At 43.0% G+C, this 16,327-nt stretch overlaps 2 protein-coding genes across 2 annotated transcripts in view; both read right to left on the reverse strand.

Moving 5' to 3' along the window:
* The window catches only part of LOC117752926 (C-Jun-amino-terminal kinase-interacting protein 4-like), a 36,483-nt gene extending 30,213 nt beyond the window's left edge, over positions 1-6,270 (reverse strand). The window contains 1 exon segment of the mRNA XM_034570656.1: positions 5,487-6,270. Within this exon segment, the coding sequence (XP_034426547.1) occupies positions 5,487-5,786 (300 nt within the window). The 5' untranslated portion in view covers positions 5,787-6,270.
* Positions 6,271-7,307: 1,037 nt separating this feature from the next.
* Positions 7,308-16,203, reverse strand: daglb (diacylglycerol lipase, beta). Its single transcript, XM_034570657.1, has 15 exons — positions 15,386-16,203; positions 15,139-15,290; positions 14,368-14,542; positions 14,017-14,284; positions 13,183-13,305; positions 12,965-13,092; positions 12,606-12,732; positions 12,373-12,456; positions 11,168-11,245; positions 10,989-11,069; positions 10,403-10,530; positions 9,790-9,858; positions 9,346-9,418; positions 8,981-9,234; positions 7,308-8,397 (listed from the first exon to the last, which is right to left on the reverse strand). The coding sequence occupies exons 1-15, from the start codon at positions 15,478-15,480 to the stop codon at positions 8,202-8,204; spliced, it is 2,031 nt and encodes a 676-aa protein (XP_034426548.1). The 5' UTR covers positions 15,481-16,203; the 3' UTR covers positions 7,308-8,201.
* Positions 16,204-16,327: the final 124 nt, after the last annotated feature.

Raw genomic sequence — 16,327 nt, forward strand, 5'->3', positions numbered from 1 at the left:
GTATCTTGGTTCTAGGATAACACAATTATAATGACATGGTCAATGATATGAATGTTATGAGGATACTGACATTTTGATGAAAACTTAATGGCCTAGAGCTATCAAGTGACTAACAACAAGTGATTAGCCAGTGGCTCCGTGTCATCATGAGACCTGCAGCTGCTGATAAACCTGGTGGTAAAAAAATAAATAAAAGAGACTGTCTTCAGCCAAACTGACAGCTCTGGGAGAGGGTTGTCAGTCACAGCGACAATGCCAACTAATGATGTTCAGCAGCACGTCTTAAGCTGCTTTCAGACAACTCCAGATATTCTACAGGAATTATCCAGGGCTGTGTGTGAGAATGCAAAAGTCAAGTCAGTTGCTCGAGACATTCTCCCGAGTTCTTCCTTCCAGCACCCTAGTAAAAACTCAAGAGAATGTCCTAGTGAGCCCAAGTGAGAACACAGCAGATTTAGGTCCACAGGACCACGAGCGAGTGCGTGTGTTGATGTGAAAACTGAAAAAGCAAATCTTAGGATGAAAAAGAGGAAAGATTGACCCTAATCAATTAGCTGACATTTTATCTAAGTAGGCTGTGGTCTTTTGCAGGTCAGCAGACGAACCCTCACTGGACAGAAGAACTGAGGGAAGTGGCGTTTTTTCCCCTCAAGTATTTCCTGCCTTGCCTTTTCCTCTACACTGCTTTAAAAACTACTTAAGAGAACGTATTCCTCTGGACTTGGAGCAGGGAAAAGCAGGACTTGGTCTTGCTTTGTTTTTGTTTGGTAGGATTAATCTGCACCTTTGCATCAACAGAGACTTTTTGCCAAAATGAGAAGCTTAATATTCAAGTGTGTGCCAGGCTACTCATTTGCCTCCATCGAGTAGAAAGTGTTTTGCTATTAGGGGGAAACGTTCAATTTAAACAGTCTGAATGGGTTATCAATTTCTTTCATTGTTGCGATGATTTAACCATGCGATTTGCAAATGGTATCAACTTTGACACACATTTTCGAATGACAAAATAGAAGGGCCTGTGTACGTGGACTAGATGTGGATTTCTGCATTTGGTAGTCAATATAAAACTGGACTGCAATGGAGTGTACAGATGGATGCCTATTGAAGAGAATTCAGCAGCAGTAGTATAAACAACATTGGTGGAGGATTGGCTGCAGACACTTACACTTAAACAGCATGACCCAGAAAAAACATTACAATTCTGCCCATATTGTTCAACAAGTAAGATGTCTTCATCTGTAAGATATGTCTGCACAAAGCTTCTGAGTGTTGAGTAAAGATTTTACTGTTAATTGTACTTTTTGTGGGGAAAAATGGGAACCCCTGGTAAATTTGCTTTAGTTTGCATGCTAAAGAAACAACTGTCAAATATGTATTGATACACACAAAGAAAACGAGGTGGTGACACACATATAACAAAAACAAAGTCACACCCTAACAAGCCACAGTGCAGAACTGAATGGAATGGCTGGGGAAGTTAACTGTTCTGTGTATTAACTTCTCTCAGTACAGTCACAACACACTATCACCATAAATACAACATCCTGAATTATGACTTTTTATTCAAGTTCCTGTGCTGACATGCACAGAAGCTGACCTCAACTACAGAGAGGATGTCAAGTTAAAGGACAAGACCTATGACATCATGTCACCATGACAATAATACTGATCACAGCAACATGAAAACTAAGTGGCTGCCTGACTGAGGTATTTAACACACAGGAGCCAAAGGGGAAAAAACCAATGAGCCCCTAACATACCAATGGCAAATCCCATGTGCACTGGTGTATGTAAAAGCTGTGGTAACATGTTACAACACGACTTACACTGTTAACACACTGCTGTGTGACCTGTTGTGCTTGTAATTCAACATTTAACTGTCAAATCGAATGTCAACCACTAGAAAACTACAACCGCACATGAACATATCAGGCTGTGACGTCCAAATCCTGATATTTATCTACTTGTTAGATCTACTGTATGCTGTTCTGTAATATTTTAATCCTGTTTCCAGTCTAAACGATGTTGGCCACCACTGATTTGGCTGGGATTAGACGTGTAAGAAGGCTGGAAAAATAATAAGACCGATTAAGTGCAAACCCCTTGCAGTACAGATGGCTGAATGAGGGGCTGCTTGTTGGTATAATGCCCTAACATGAGGACCAGGGAGGATTAAGAGAAGAAGTGATGTGTGTTACAGCTTTAAAGCACAAATCACAACTAAATAAAATTCATTGAGAAATGCATTTTGGATTTGGTTTTATTAAAAGGTGGGGTTATTAATTTGTTTCTGAAACACTTTATCGTATTTGGTGAAATCCTGTGAAAGATGTCTGGGAAAAAAGAAAGAAAAAAAGCTGGCATCTGTGGCTCAGGCAGGACTTTAATAAACACAACCAATCATTTCATTCATACCGAAATGTAATGATTGGCTGACATACCTGTCTGTGTCTAACAGACCTGCCTGCCTGCATGTACCCTGCCCGTGCTCTCACTGCACATGACCAGAGTCTTCAGCTGGAGAGACATATACCGCTGAAGCAGAGACGATGGCCAGAAGTTAAGGAGCAAGTCTCTGAACAGTCGTCTTCTAGCAGTTGTCATGCAGTGTGCTTACATGTGTTTTCAGGGCTTAGCTTTGACGGGAGGGTTGAGGGGAGGGGCTGGGTTGTATCGGTTGCATTTTTTTCCAAAGTGTAGCCTGCTCTTGCTATTTTTTCTAGGATTAACAATCCTAGCTTTAAGTTCAATGTCCTGTCAGTATTTTCAGGAAACATATTTGTCATAAAGTCTGAATTGAGCTGAAAATAACAAACATACATTCAAGGTCTTACTGCATGAACGTAACACATGTAACCGTCAACAGTGATCAAATTATTTTTGTAAGTGACTCAGCGGGGAGGTTTAGTCACAGCAGCAGTCACCGAAGAGCATTCCAAATATTACTTTCAAAACAAAAGCATGCAAATATTGGACAAAGTTTAAGCCATATTAAAACATTAAGAAGTAATTAATACTCACATTAGTTAATTTATTTTGTACAGCTATGTGCAGTTACATCAGAGTCTATCACCTCCTGGATGGAAAGATCTATAAACTGCAGTTTTGTCAGGTCACTACACTTGCCAGCACAGGTTAAAGGTTCACTAAGCAACAGACTGCTGTCACTTCATTTCTGAGTTCTTTCGAGGCAAGATAATGACATACACTTGATAAACAGCAAGATTTATTTCAATAAATGTAATAATAATACATTTTAAATCTATTTCAAATCTGCATTTATAGCTATTTTCGATCTAATTTCACTTGCTTTAGGTCTGTGGTTAAACATTCATTGTTTAAGGTTTTATTGCCTTTTGCCATCTATTTGTTACTTCCCCCAAAAAAATGTTTAACCAATGACTTAACTTTAATGATTCCTGTGAGACACATTGCAATTTGTATCACTTGTATCATCATCTATCATAGCATTGTTAGTGTGGGCAAGTTTTTGTTCCAGTACAGTCAGCGAGATCTGCATATATATTTGGATAAGAGGGAACTCATCACTCATTGCTAACAATAGGTGGTGTTAGTCTGAGTGTGAGGGAAACATGATGACATGTATTTACAGGAGCACAGCTGAGAGTTATGTTTGTCCTGGTAGTCTAGCAGAAAAGAAAAAAAACATGCAATCAGTGGACCTCTTGCTACAGATTCTACACATGCATTTGGTCTGTGAATTCAAGACTTATGGCAGATCTCTTTGTGAGGAGGAAAATTTTGATGTAGCAAGAGACAGCACCAAAATTGCATGACGGTCAGGAGGAATTAAGCGGGAAAGTCCCAAAACAATAGCATTAGAAGGAAGTAGGAAGGATGTGTTACGGGTCAGGGAAGAACCCAATCAATTATTGTGTGAATCCAGTTCAGGGGATGGATCCAGGAGATTTTTCACTTCCTTTAAAGTTGCGAAAACGGCATTTTATTCCACATTTTGATGAATTTCCCTAGAAATAATGGAGCTTCTTCTTAATGTGGACATCATTAGAGTGCCAATATAAACAGGTGAAATTTTGTCAGGATCTGGACATTGATTCCAGATTTTGTGAATCAAAATATGTATTTTATGGGGGTGATCTTTATTTGGTTATTGTACAGTCACAAATATTCCTTCCAACTGTATTAAAGAATTGATATTTTGCCTGTGTTTAATGCAAACAATTAGCAGAACATTTCTGTGTACAGGGTATCTGACACAATAGATGCATGTGCAATATGGCGGTGGTATGCACTCTCAGATTGCCCTTTATAGTGACAATATATTACACAGCTCAAAGTCTGCACTCGCTCCCAATGAAATAAAGGGAAAGTGAGCAGCAAGGACATCACAGTGCTGTTACATATTTGGTCAGATTACTTTTATACAGCATCTCCACAATTTTCATACAGGGCAGTGGGCCTTCGTCTAAAACCAATACAAACAATTAAAATTAAGTTTCATCTCAGAACTGCCACAACTACAGAAAACATATTTCTGTACACAAATAGAGAGGACTGCAGGGGGGAAGTGATAAGGGAATTACCCATAAGAGTATGTATGACGCGGTTGAATGAAGTGACATGGCTCCTGCAATAATGTATCCGCATGTTAAGTCTTGTGCAATGTATGTGATGATTCTGTCTTTTTATAAGAATATTTTAAAAGAATATTCATACGAATATCTCTTTTTCTTTTAGTCAATTCTCTTTTTACTTTGCTTGCCGTGTGAATGCACTCCCTGGACTGCGGAAAATAACCTTGCTGTGCTCTGTGCAATGACAACAAATAGGATCTATCTATCTGTGAGACTGTGATTAGACTTGATCACTGGGATTCACGTGCTGCATTAGTTGGGGGAGGGGGGGGGGGGGGGGGGGGGGGAGTGACACAAAGCCAGTGCTTCAAAACCAAATCAGTGGCTGCTTTGCAAATACCCGAGGCGTGACTGCAAATCACTGTTGAGGTATAACAAGCTAAACTACAAGTGGTGTGTGAAATCATCCAGGCTGTCCCAGAGAGCAGCACCCGTGTTGACACACAGTCCAAGTGCAGTGGTACAGGTTGTTCTTCAGCACTGTTGATGTGTGTGTGATCACTTTTTTTAGAAACCTCAGCACATCCAACTGTGATTCTTTCCACTGATTGTATATTATCGCGTAATGTTTGCCCCCGTGTGACATAGAAAGACTCTGTTACTCGTTTGTAAACCGCAATTACACAAAGATTGTGTACTTTGAGGGGTGTGTAGGAATGCCGAATTAAAAAACGAGTTATAGATTTCATAAAAATACACTTAATTCGCAGTTAATGAGATTTGATATGGAGATGATAAGAATCTCGAAAGTTAATTGCCAGATTTGGGAATGGGGTTCCGCGTCCAGGCTTCGAATCAAAGTGCACAACGCGGTTGTTAATCTGTAATCCGGGGTCTGAATTAGTTTGGCGGCTGTGTTGGTGCACCCACCTCCTCGGCGTGTTTCCTCAGAGCCTTCTCCCGCTCGTACTGGGTGACCAGCTGCTCGTTGTCCTCCTTCAGCAGCTCCAGCTCCACTTCTTGCTCCTGGTTGACAGCGAACACCGAGTCCAAGTTCTCCAGCACGGCGACGACCAGCGGCATCAGCTCCTTCACCACGTCCTCGCCGTACCTCTCGATGAGCCGCTCGAACTCGCGGTAGATGGAGCTGGCCAAGCCGGAGACGCGCTCGGACATCATGGCAGAGTCGCCCGAGTCGTCCTGGTACAGGACCACGTCGTCCAGCTCCATTTTCACCCCGCTCCGCTCCGCTCTCCCCCGGCTAACGTTGGCGAGCTAGCCGCGAGCTTCAGCTGGCCAGCGGCTGTCCTGTCCGCCTTCTCACTTTGGGGCGCAACAAAAAAAAAAACTGCTCCTAAAACCTCGCTCGCATGTTGTTTGTCGTCCAGATACGACTTCACACTTTATATATCTATATTTGAGAAAGTCTCGTGTGTGTGGACGGCTGAGTTTACAGCTGCTAGCCCGAGAGCTAGCGACACTGGAAAGTCTTCACTTGGCTCCTGATGAGTTTCCCTGTCCAACAGATGATCCTGCCGGTGCCTTCACGTGCTGTCGGGAAAGTGGACACCTCTCAGTAGTTGGCGCCGCAGAGAACACGATGCTTTCTCAAAAAGCTACGAGTCATTAAAAGCAATAGACGCGCAACAGCACAGCGATGTTACCGAGTGGCATCAAGCACAACAGATGGACGCTACCAGCTCTGTAGTAAATAAACTGAGAGAATAATTTCCCCCTGACCTGTTGCTCTCATACATTTCTGCTGTGTGACGTTTGAGGGGCGGAGATCATCACCCATCTACCCATTAAGAAAACATCGTAAATAACACACGTCAAATCGGGGCATGTGCTGCTGTCATGTGTCACATTCACCGCCCTGGTAGATAAAAATAAAGTTATTGTTTAGAGCTCATTTCTCTCACAAGGAGTCATTCAGACCGGTCGTTTGTTCACAGGCAACAGTAGGAATCTGTTGTTGAGGCCAACTCCTAACACTGTGTACATAAACTATCCGCATTGGAATTTAACCATGTCCGACCTCTGAAACAGGAGCTTACGAGCAACACCTGAATGTGTCACATGTCAGTGACGGGACGTCGCGGTGACGTAACATACTAAAGAGGGATGTAAGGCAAACTAATCCATAGAGATCTGTTCATTGACAATATTTCATAACTGTTCCCACGCCCCGTCCTGTTGACTCATATGGCTTCAGTCTGGAGATTAATCTCACTGTTTAGGATTTTAGAAGGTTACTCATTATTCCACAGGTTCAACTGGTTGTTTTCACTGAGATCATATTTTTGTTTTCATCCTTTTAGGAAGAGAGCATTATGGCATTCAGTAGAGCCCATACCTCCACCGAGGGCCAACAGACCTGTGATGAAACCCTGATGAAACTCCTGGCAGCGATCATCACAAAATACTCAATTATCACAATGAGCCAGGGGGCTAGATATTATTGCTGACTTTGCTGTTTTGGCTCACATGCCAAGTGTGAAGGCCATTAGATAACAGGTTCTTGAGATATGTGGTCCACATACAGACGTTTGTGGAATATTAAAGGATTGGATTCACCCCCCAAAATGCAGTGAAATGTAATGATTTCTTCCCTGACCCATTCCACATCCTTTTACCAGGTTTCATGGGAATCCATCCAGTAGTTTTTGAGTAATCCTGCTAAATAACTGACCAAAAAAAGACTAAACATAACCTCCTTGGCGGAGGCAATAATAAACAGATGAAGAGCACTTCAGGAGAAGCATTTATTTGCACCAAGGAGTCCAACGCATTTCATTGAGGATGTGAAATTGTTATGCAGGCATCAGTTTATTGAAACTTAAATATATTACCTGAAATAAAAGATGCAATATCCATGGCAAGTAAACAGGCTTCCACAAAATGAACAATCTTTCTACGACTTACATCTATCATGTTTATACCACACACTGTGCACGATTCAAACTGCATTGGAGAAAATGCAGAACAACTTACTGTAAACACACGGCACTCTTCAGAGTTTCTGAAAAACAATTCTGACTTTTTCTGTAATGCATAGGCACTGTTCACCCTGATGTCTCAAGAGGTTAAACACAGGACGGACTAACCACAGTTGCTAATACAATGGAGACATGAAGCTGAAGTCCACATGTGGAGGTGAGAGTTACCTCCACATCCTCACATACAGAATGAGGCTGCTCCTCAGTCATCTCCACGTTTAAGGAAGACCAGAGCCGACACTGCTGCGTGCACGAGGAGGGGGGGGCAGCCTCCACCATGCATACAACACTCACACACACAAACATAAGATGTAGAACACTGACATTACACTACAACGGCACAATGCACATTCAAAGATCATGGCATGGTTTGCTCTTGAAGTAACTCGGAGAGCTGGGAGAAAACAAATTATTTACATCAAATAATTAAAAGTGCAATTTAACAATCAAGTCCTGGTGCTCCAGCATGTTTCTTTTCATTCATGCAGATCACTACAGATAAATCTTTCATGTGTTTCCATTTTTCATTACAATCAACTCCAAATGTATATACTTAAAAGCCTGATATTAAGACCTGGGACCTACACGGTTATATACAGGAGTAGGCTTAGCAGACAGGACAAGGAGTCAGTGTGTTTGGGACACGTCAGATAGTGTTGTGCTGGCTGATATTGCGAGACGACGGGCAGAGGGAGAAGGGCCTTTCGCTGGTCAGACTGTTGAGCGCTCGAAGCACAGCGTCAGGCATGTGATCCGAAAGCATCCTGGGGCTGATCAGAATGCTCCTGAACGCCATTTCATTGGACCACTCAGCGCGGTACCTGACCTGGGAAAAACAGGATCTGAAGAGAGGCAGAGAAAGAAAGAAAAAAAACTTTGGTGGCACGTCCTCTTCCCGTCAGACGCTGATACACATCTGGAATTTAGTTTATACTGTATGCGAATATTGGGGAGGGGGTGATGTTCAACCAACAGTAAAAAAAACATCCATTTAGAAATATTTTTTTTTATATTTTTGGTCATTTGGTTTTCATGTCATGTGGTGTCATGTATTTCACGAGGCATGTTCCTCCAAATTTCTTCTATCTTCATGTTACTGTTTTAAAATCCCCTCTCGCTGTGTGAAACATCATAAACAAATCTCCAGAGCATACAATACACTCTTAAAATAGCGAGTTTTGACAAAGGTTCAGTTATGCAGTAAGGTTGGCCTGCCTGCTGGCTTCTTTCAGTACATGTCTGAAGTTACCATTTTTAGGGACAATGCTCACATCCTCAAGTGTGACAATATTTAGCTGGAGCACCATTGTGCATCCTGGCCTTAGCACCACTGCTAAAGGAGGAGGAGCACAGCAGGACTTATCTAAGCCTATAAATTATGAATAATTTTTCGATTGACCGACAAAAAGACCTTTAAAGACATACCTCCGCGACGGCCCGTCATCTGTGATGTGCAGAATGCGTCCAGGTAGGAACAGGGGTAAATAAGCCGCCTTGTGGGCAGGCGAGTCATCGGATGCAAGGCTCTGATAGGATGATGAGTGGCGAATCATCAGTGACTCCTCCCCCAGCAGCGGCTGGCTGAGCTCCTCCTCCCTCCTGTTGTCCATCTCCGTGGGGAAATCGTCCGGGTCTCCTCCAAACAGCTCATACCAACACCCCTGCAGCAGGATCCGGTACTGAGACACAGACAGGAAAAAACACAAATAAATTAAAATAAGATACAGCGAAACTGTGTTTACTGTTGTGAGAAGATGTCAATACATGACTCCGCAGTGAATGGTTATTACTTTGGGCTTATTGCAGTTTGAAACTATTTTAAGAATCCTTCTCTTCAGATCCTCCATGTTAGGAATGCTGAGCCTGTGCATAAACAAAGAGAACAGAATGATTAACACATCGAGGGAATAGTGCAAAGGGCAAATGCAGCAGAGAAAAAAGGAACATGCGAGTCATACTCTCCTTCTGTAATAACAGGGCAGAGCCAAATATAGAATCTCCATCACACAGCAGTCTATAATAGTCTGTGCACCACAGCACATTCATATTGGCCTTTTTTGGGAGACATGAGTTTGCAGTGCTGCTAATACGGATTTACCTTCAGTGATGCACAATGTCACAAGAAACTGCTACAAGAAACTGGCAGGTTTCAACACACAATGTTTACTCATGATTAATTTTAACACAACGGAATAACTAAGAACTATATGAGGAGTTGAAGGCATCAGTGTTACCTGGGAACCAGATCCTTTCCCAACACGACGGACACCACAAAGTCCTTGGAGTAATCAGCTAAGGCTTTACTGCACAGGAAGAAAAGACACAAAAGAAAACACAACAAATTGGAAGGAGAGTTCAACAATGAACACAGAGAGTACAACAAGTACATTTGTTAACAATAGTTACGTGTCTATTAATTCCAACTAGAGATGTTCTGATACTGATGTCAGCATCGGAAATACCTCTGATACTGTCGGGTATCAGAGGTATTTCCGATGTGTATGCCTACACTTATTTATTTGTTGTTGTAAAATACAACTGTGTTATTACTATGTTATCATTATACATCTAGATTACATGTGTATGTCTACATTCAATAGCACCTTACATGTTTTTTGTTGTTTCTTAAATCAAATTACACAATAAGCCATCTCACAGTTTTCATTTGTTACACCTGTACATTTCATTCGGTATATTTCTTCTTCTATAAATTATGTTCGGTATAACTGTTGTCTGATTTGTGTGAATGCACTGACAGGATTGCTATTCAATGTTGATGTACTCTTTTGCCAAACTTTGTGTAAAATCGGACCCAGCTTCAGACTGTACTCTCCCAGCTGTCCTTACCTCAGGAGTCCCCCTGGTGGAGAAAAGGCGTAGCACTGCAGGTTGGGGAAGGAGTTGCGCAGGAGTAGGGCCAGCAGTGAAGCTGTGCCAGCGCCCAGACTGTGACCAGCGATGACCAGTTTATACTCCTGCAAACACAAGAACGAGCAAACACACAGGATAGTTATTCAGAAGATTATTCACGATTCCATTTTCTCTGCAAATCTGATGCTCTTGACAATAAACAGCAAATATCACAATTTAATAACAAGCCTGTACACACAGAAAATTGGGCCTGTGTGTTTTTTGTTTTCTGCTTCGACACGTTCAATTTGAAATAAAACATAAATATCTGAACAAATGGACACACTAGTTCATCGAGATAATTGATTTAGCATAGACAAGATTTGGATATTATGTGTGTCTTAGTTCAGGCTAAGGTGTCATTTCATTCCAGTCTCAGCTGCACCGTCCCTGTAAACTGGTCCAATTGATAACATCTCATTTCCTCCAAATAGGATTTGCCAGCAGGGGTCCAATTGAAATAAAACATGACAACGCCCTCTGTGGCTGAAATGCAGCTCCCAGCCTCAGCGTCACTTCTTACCGGTGCGACGGAAAAGGCCTGGTTCAGGATGCCATCCGTGACCAGCTTCTTGTAGATGTAACTGGCCGCCTGGTACATGCCCTGCATTAGTCAGGGGGGGGACAGCAGCATTACTCTCTACTGAAACACACGTTACACATTAAGACACGAGGACTGTCTACAAAGAAATGGGCATTTACCTTGTGAGCGTAGCAGGCTCCCATCACTCCTTCTATAGGCAGGTTCTCACATTCAGCAGACAGGTCTGTCAGGACGTCCTGCAAGACATAAACACCGAGATACACAATGCACTGAGAAAGTGGCACTGCAGGTGAATTTGTTTAACTAAATTATATGACTGTTCTTTGATCAAATACTTTGACGCTGGTTTTAAAATCATATTTCTTCTCTGAGTGTTTCAGGGTTCGGGTTAGGGACCTAACAGGGCCCATTCTTATAGAGTCAGCTGTTTGGGACGTCTCTCCATCATGACATTTATAAATATTTAAAAAGGGTAACACCCTCTCATGAAAGGCGGGCGGCCCTCTGCTACATGCGGGCGCACATGAATGGAAATCTGGAAAGCTGCCCTCCTTTTCTGAAACTAAACCCCTAATCCACTACATCGTCTGCCATTCTGAGACGTCCCCTATCCTCTCCTGACCCTCAGATGTCACACACACACACACACACACACACACACACACACACACACACACACACACACACACACACACACACACACACACACACACACACACACACACACACACACACACACACACACACACACACACACACACACACACACACACACACACACACACACCGTTTGAACCACTGACCGAAACAGCCGCCAGTACCAGCAGTTCCGATGGCTCGAGACATCCATGGTCTTGGCCGAGAGGAAACTCTACTGCTCACACACTTTTGCGACAGAAATGTTGTATACCTTGCTAAAGCTAAGGTAATTGGTATGTAATTGGGTAATTCTGTTGAATATTGTCAACCACAATAAACCTTTAACCTTCACAGTTTTGATGTGTAAACATGCACTCACATATGCCCTCACTTATTCACTCTCACTTCCCTCTTTTTCTCTGGAGGAGATGTAGACCAAATGGCACCTATATTTATCACTCTATTTAGACACAACTCAGTCATCGTACAAACAGGCATGTGATACTGAATATTAAGAGCAAATGGGAGGGCAAGAGCATGCATTACAAAAGGTCCCACCAATGTCATTACAGAGAAAGGAAAATGATCTAAATCCCCCTCTCACGTTTTCACATGACAGAACCCAGTATTTGTTCTAACGACACTAAGTTTAATACATCAAACCAAAAGAAGACATGAAAAGAACATTTTACAGAGTATCAGATATCATCTAGTTCCAACTCACCTTCAGTGACAGTGTTCCTCTGATGGCCACCAGGATGGCCTCTTGCTTGTGATCCAGAGACACGAAAAAGGGGATCTCATAGATCTGCAAAAAAAAACTTGCTTGTTTAGATGATCAACAGACTATGAGCCCACAGTTTGAGGTACATTGACACTGGCAGAGGGGTAGTGACCTCTAGAATTAAAACTCAGAGAAGTAATCCTGCCAGGGGGCGGGACTTGTGTAATTCCTACCTGGTTGTGAAAGCTGACGTAGATGAAGTCTCTGTACTGCAAACCAGTGCTCTGCAGGATGGAGGAGAAGTGACAGCCCAGGTGGTCTCCTCCGACGATGTCATACTCAGCTGCACGACTCCTACAGCTGTAACACACGTACACAAAAGTGAGTTACCATCCTGAGACTTAATTAACCTTTATCTCTGTCTACAAGACAAAAACAAAAGAGAGATACTTTTAACAATGATGACCCCTGTTGCTGTATAAATCATTTGTAAGATTATTATAATAAAGCAGGTTTAACTAATCTAACCTGGTAGCTCCTCTGGTTTGACATTTGGGTCCCACTGATTCAAATAAGAAAGAGTACATCTTACCAGTCTCCACTGAGTTTGCAGGGCCCAGTGAGGGGATTGGAGAAAATGTACAGCGGCCAGCCATAGGCTGCTGCAGCAAACTGCATCCAGTGAGCTGCTTTCTCCAACTCTGTCTCCAAATCTTCTCCCTTCAAACAATAAAAGACAAGTTACAGTAAAAACTGACGTCAGGTCAGATGTCTAGTGCAGCTACATGACTGACGGGCTCTGGTACTTACAATGGGAGAGGATGGACTGTGAGGCACTATCTCGTCTGGGTCCCTGCTTAGCTCCATTTTATCCTGCTCCTGGTGCAGCAGAGCCAAACCAGCTGCTACGTCACTGGGGACCAGATCTGTGTCCTGTCACACACACAGATCACATATTATAATGAGTTTTGTGGCATTATCAGTTACTTTACATTTCAAACGATTTGATTTCATCTTTCTCTGTGTATTATATATTACTAGTGCGGTGCCTGTTGAAAACCTGCCTGTTCAGAATGGGCTGTTTGTTTGGCCAGTGGTGATGCTGGTTGCAGATTTATTTCTGAAACTGTAAAAGTGACCTGCAGTAATTGAGCCACAGAGAGAACAGACCGGCTGCAGGACTCAGAACACAGATCCCTGGAGCTGTGCCACCTTTGCAGCACAAAGTGCTGTTCACCTATTTTGTCAAAGTTCGGTAAAACTCAACTCAGTATGCAGAACCCTGAACTGGAGAATCAGTTGTCAATGCCGTAGTTGTGAATGTGCTGTAGTCGTGATAAACAACTTATTTTGATAAGTCCTAGCCTCCATTGCTACAGAGCGCTGGTCACCTGTTTATTTAAAGTTTATTAATATTGAAAGTATAGCATGTCCAAATGGCATCGAATTCGATTCGGCACCTCCTTGGGCCCTTAACAATACCAATGTAAAGTGTGAAACCGATAACATGAACGATTCTCGAAATATGTAAGGAATAGACAGAAAGACTGCGATTTTTGGAATTAGTAGAAAGATATTATCAAAGTTTGCAAACCCACTAGCTGCCAGTTGTAGCAGAAGGCAAAAAGTGAAGATAGCCCTTACCGAGAAGAATCCGCTAAAGAGCTGGGAGATGCTGGAGAACGCCGCTCGGTGGCTTTCATCCTGCGGCAGACAACAGCACAGGAGCCGCAGCCTGCTCTCCCACACCTTGATGGCGAGGGAGCGAGCTGTGGAGAAGAACTGGGTGCCCTCGGTGCTCTCCATGTCTCGCACTCCCAGAGGCTCCATGGCAGGGGGCTGAGGACGTGGGTTACCCAGGGGGTCAAACACAAACAGCACGCCAACCGCCGTAAAGAGCAGGATGATCCAGCTGTTGTGATGAAGATAGGAAGATGATGTCTCAAAACACTTTTTCGACCAAGTCTAAAATGCTATCATGACGTCACAACCCACCTGGCAATCACTGCTGCGATGACAGAACCCACTGTGGCAAGATCGCAGCCTTTGCTATCGTCAGACACCCAGACGGCTCCCATACAGGCCCACACTAGCTCAGGAATGTAGAGAAGAGCTCGCAGGTACACCAGTGCAGGGATAGAGCGGCGCGGGCCAGGGTTTGTGATGGTTCCTGGGAAATGATCATAGACATCACTGACGGATGTTTTATACGCTGTAGTGCAGCTGAAGATTATGACGTTGCAAAGGATATAAGTGTAAATTAATGATTCAAATTCATTTTATCGATGTGCTGCCGTTTTACACTTGCATCCTCTCGTGTATATAGTATTGCATTTGATTTTTTTTTCTTTTTATATTGAGCTCTTTTATGTACTTATTGCTCTTATTGCATTGCTTAGCTGACCGGAACTTGATATTCCACTACGATGAAAATACAGTATAAACTGTAAAGTATAGGTGTCTCCTTTATCCTTTAAAAAAATGCACTGACAGTTCATGCATTTAAGTTTACAGCTGCATTAATATGAAAAATGGCACGTGTGTACATTTTGTGTGTGTGTGTGTGTGTGTGTGTGTGTGTGTGTGTGTCATCGTCTCCCGAAAGTTTCTTAAAAGTTGTGTAAAGAAGCCACTGTCTAACTTCCTCCATTGCATAACCCGGAATAACCTGTTTCAGACACTATTGCTGATGTGGGCAAGATTTTGTGTCTAATCACCTTTAAACATTATGCTCACAAGATGTAATTTAGAGGACAATTGATTTACCTTGGCCACTGACATAGACAATAGCCCATAATGACAGGATGATGAGCCCGAGCACAACCAACAGTCCCACCAGGTAGGTGTGAAGAACTCCTCGACCGTTACAATCGAAGTTACCCCTGTGGTAAGTGTAGAGGATCACAGTGCCGATCCACCTGAGGAGAAACAGTTCAGTCAATGAGTATTATCAGCATGATTATTATTATTATTGCTCCTCTGTAAAAACCACGTATGAGGGTAAGCAACATACCACAGCACACGGACGAACATTTCAACGCAGCCGGGGAAAACAAGGTCGTCACTGGCGATCCCCCAGCGCCGACCGAACACCACCATTCCAGGCATGTTGCCGCTGAACGAGGCGAAATCTCCCGGCGATGGGCACCAAACCTTCCCACCGCTACAAAGTGGGCAGGATGCTGTTGAGCAATGGGCAGCTCACGTCATACATGACTTCACCGCCGAAGCAGCAGCAGGAGCTACACTGGTGGGAAACGAGCCGTACCCACGTTTATCACATTCTACTTTCCAAATGTTGCCCAATCAACGAAAAATGACTGTCTGCAGTGTAGGCTACACGCTAGCGTTGTGCAGCTGTAGCGCGGGTTTCGGCTATCGTTGCCTATTTGGTTTTGGGTGTCTGAGTCTAAGATGGTAACGACCTGACAACCAATAGATAACTTGCCTAATGCTGGATAATGTTGGTTAGATAACGTGGTTTACGACAGCTAGCAGACTGTACACCGTCGCGTGACTATCTCGTAACGTTTAGCTTTCTCGCTAAAAATACTCTTAAGCTATTCTGAGAAAATGATCGTTAATCCCGCTCGACAAAGGCTACTGTTGTTTATCTATTTATATACCGACGTCTGGCTTCTTACCCAACGCTACCTGGTGGTTCTAGGTGTTTGAATACAATCAAATGGTTAAACAGAGGCGATGGTTTGTTTTGTTTCTCTGTAAAAACAAGTGTCTGACCGTCGGTGAGACCCGATTGCGACAGAGACCGCCAAATGACAGTTCCGTTTTTTTCGTTCCGCTACAGGCAAGTAACAGAAGTCCCTCCTCGTGGCGGGTTAGGATCAGGCGATTAAAAGTGGTTTCATTCTTGAAGGTGTAAAAAATAATAATAAATATTATTTAAAAACCTGCTACCTGTCTACCACTTAAGTGTTATCTCTATATATAACTC

This window comes from Hippoglossus hippoglossus, chromosome 19 (assembly GCF_009819705.1).
Source record: "Hippoglossus hippoglossus isolate fHipHip1 chromosome 19, fHipHip1.pri, whole genome shotgun sequence".
In the NCBI taxonomy this organism is placed as follows: domain Eukaryota; kingdom Metazoa; phylum Chordata; class Actinopteri; order Pleuronectiformes; family Pleuronectidae; genus Hippoglossus; species Hippoglossus hippoglossus.